This window comes from Vigna unguiculata, chromosome 3 (genome assembly GCF_037176805.1).
Source record: "Vigna unguiculata cultivar grain cowpea cultivar isolate G323 ecotype 2 chromosome 3, ASM3717680v1, whole genome shotgun sequence".
In the NCBI taxonomy this organism is placed as follows: domain Eukaryota; kingdom Viridiplantae; phylum Streptophyta; class Magnoliopsida; order Fabales; family Fabaceae; genus Vigna; species Vigna unguiculata.
Window position 1 is genome coordinate 20,545,870 of NC_140794.1, and position 2,228 is coordinate 20,548,097.

Genomic DNA, 2,228 nt, shown 5'->3' on the forward strand with positions numbered 1-2,228 from the left:
AGCGCCTCCTCTAGCCACCAGATAGCCGCCGCCCTTCCCCTGATCGGTCCATCAGTAGGGCGTTCTCGAACAGTGCCTCGAACAACGCTTGAACGAGAGCGGGTTCGCCTTCAGAACTTCCTCGTGCCTCGAACAGTGCCTCGAACAGAACTTCCTCCATATTGAGAGCGAGAATAGTGCCTCGAATAAAGCCTTGACGTTCGTTTTGAGGAGGTCTAAGAGCGGCGAGAGGAATTCTTCGTGGCTGTGGTGGTTTGGAGAGGGGCGAAGGCGGAGGACTGGCACGAGCGGAAGGGAATTGGAGGGTGACGGTGGCAAAGTCACCACTCGTGGAATTAGGGTTTACACATAGTGGATTGAGCATATATTTTTTTATTTTATTTCTGATATACAATAGGTCTCGGTTTTACAAGAACCGAGGCAATAACTACTTAATATGTCTCGGATTCATAACCGAGGCATAAAGAACTAGCTTTTTACCTCGACAATATATGTCTCTATTAGTCACCCGAACCAAAAGGTAAAAATAACTGTTTTCATTTTCCTTCTCTACACTTGTGTCTTCAGACATGACCTCTCAACTATGCATTCAATACATACCTAAACGATAATTAAAGAACTTTATTACATCCCACAATCATTATTTAAGTACGATGTCAGAGTTTAGTCTACTGTAGGCAAAAAGCACGGAATCTTAATAATGAAAAATAATTATGATCTTGATTTCAATGATATGAAATTAAGTTCTATATTTAACGGACTACATACAGTATAGAAATAAGGGAGAACTAAATGGTGGCGATATTATTTGTAGTATATATTAATTATTATCTAAGATATCGTTCTTATCCTCTATAGACTACTGAACATCAATCTTATTGCCATTTTCTATCGGGCAACTGTGGCAGTGGGGTACACTTAAAAATGACATTTTTATTTTTAATGCTTGAACGAAACAAAGCTGTTCAACGATGGTCACCGAAGTTTGGAGAAAGAAGACTTGACGGAACATATTGAATTAGCCACTTACGGGCTTTACCCTTGCATTTAGCTTCACTAAACCCTCTATAACATTTTCAATGTTATAGTAAAAAATATATACATTTTCCAATACATCTACAAATGAGCTTTTGTATTTATTTATTTATGCATTATAATTTACAATATCAAAATGTTAGTGTTTTCCAATAAACAAGTCTTTGAAACTTTACATCTATGTTTCTTCCCCAAAGGCACTACAACAAACACAAGCGACCCTCAATTATTGTTTTACAATTTGCAGTCATAATAGTATCGTATTGCAGTGTATGACAAACCTTTGTTACAAGCCGCAGTTTTTAATTTTTGCATGAGAACATGAATTACTTTTAACTTATAAGTAAATTCTTCTTTTATTAATACTTTGAGAAATTTTATCCAGAGCTGTAGTAAGATACCAAAACTTGAGGCAGATGAGTTTATGGTAGAAAATCACGAGCCTATGTATGTATGTACGCATATGTTGCAGAAAAGTGTCTTTACACTCGTGAGTCCAAACTATTCTTGTTTATGAAACTCCTTGAACAGGATACAATAATTACCTAACAAGAAGGCAATACATGAACTAAAAGAGAAAAAAACAAAACAACGACCAAGGTTGATTCATTTTCCTGCCTCAGGATCTGGCTTCACTGATTGAGAATAGAGAGGGATCTATGAACTTCCTTGAGGAAGTACATGGTCTTTGCATTGGTGACAGAAGAAGCTGCAGAGGTTTTAGGTGGTGAAATGACAGAATAATTAGTGCTAATCTCCCTCTCATCTTCAGTAATAGTGTCCAACATCTTTGATGTTCTGTGCCTCATGACAGTAACATACTGTGGTGGTGCTACCTCCATGAAGAACCTAGTAATGCGAGAATTCGCCATTTTTGGAAGTGCTTAGGAAGAAGAAAAGGCTAAAAGATGGAAAAGTACTAGGAGGAAATAGTGGTGAAATTTGTTTGATTTTTGATGATGGGAAATGAAGGGGCGAAGGGTTGGATTTATAAGAAGTAGCTAGAGTTACCTAACTTGGTTACGATTGAGTCAATGGTCTTAATCATAAAGGTTAAATCAAAATTTATTAGGTAGTGCCGCCTCTAGCTTTTGGTATTAATTGCGACGCAAAATTGCTTTGGTGAGTTTTCGTTGTGGATAACCTTGCAGTGGGACCTGAATGGTATGTGTCAAAAGGTGGGTGGGAATTTG

General features: G+C 37.7%; 1 protein-coding gene across 1 annotated transcript; it reads right to left on the minus strand.

The window, feature by feature from the left end:
• Positions 1-1,528: 1,528 nt before the first annotated feature.
• LOC146887570 (uncharacterized) lies at positions 1,529-1,995 on the minus strand. Its single transcript, XM_085671072.1, has one exon. The coding sequence runs from the start codon at positions 1,905-1,907 to the stop codon at positions 1,668-1,670; it is 240 nt and encodes a 79-aa protein (XP_085527198.1). The 5' UTR covers positions 1,908-1,995; the 3' UTR covers positions 1,529-1,667.
• Positions 1,996-2,228: the final 233 nt, after the last annotated feature.

Excerpts from the sequence above, each read along its gene's own strand:
- LOC146887570 (XM_085671072.1), bottom strand. The coding sequence starts at position 1,907 with ATGGCGAATTCTCGCATTACTAGGTTCTTCATGGAGGTAGCACCACCA.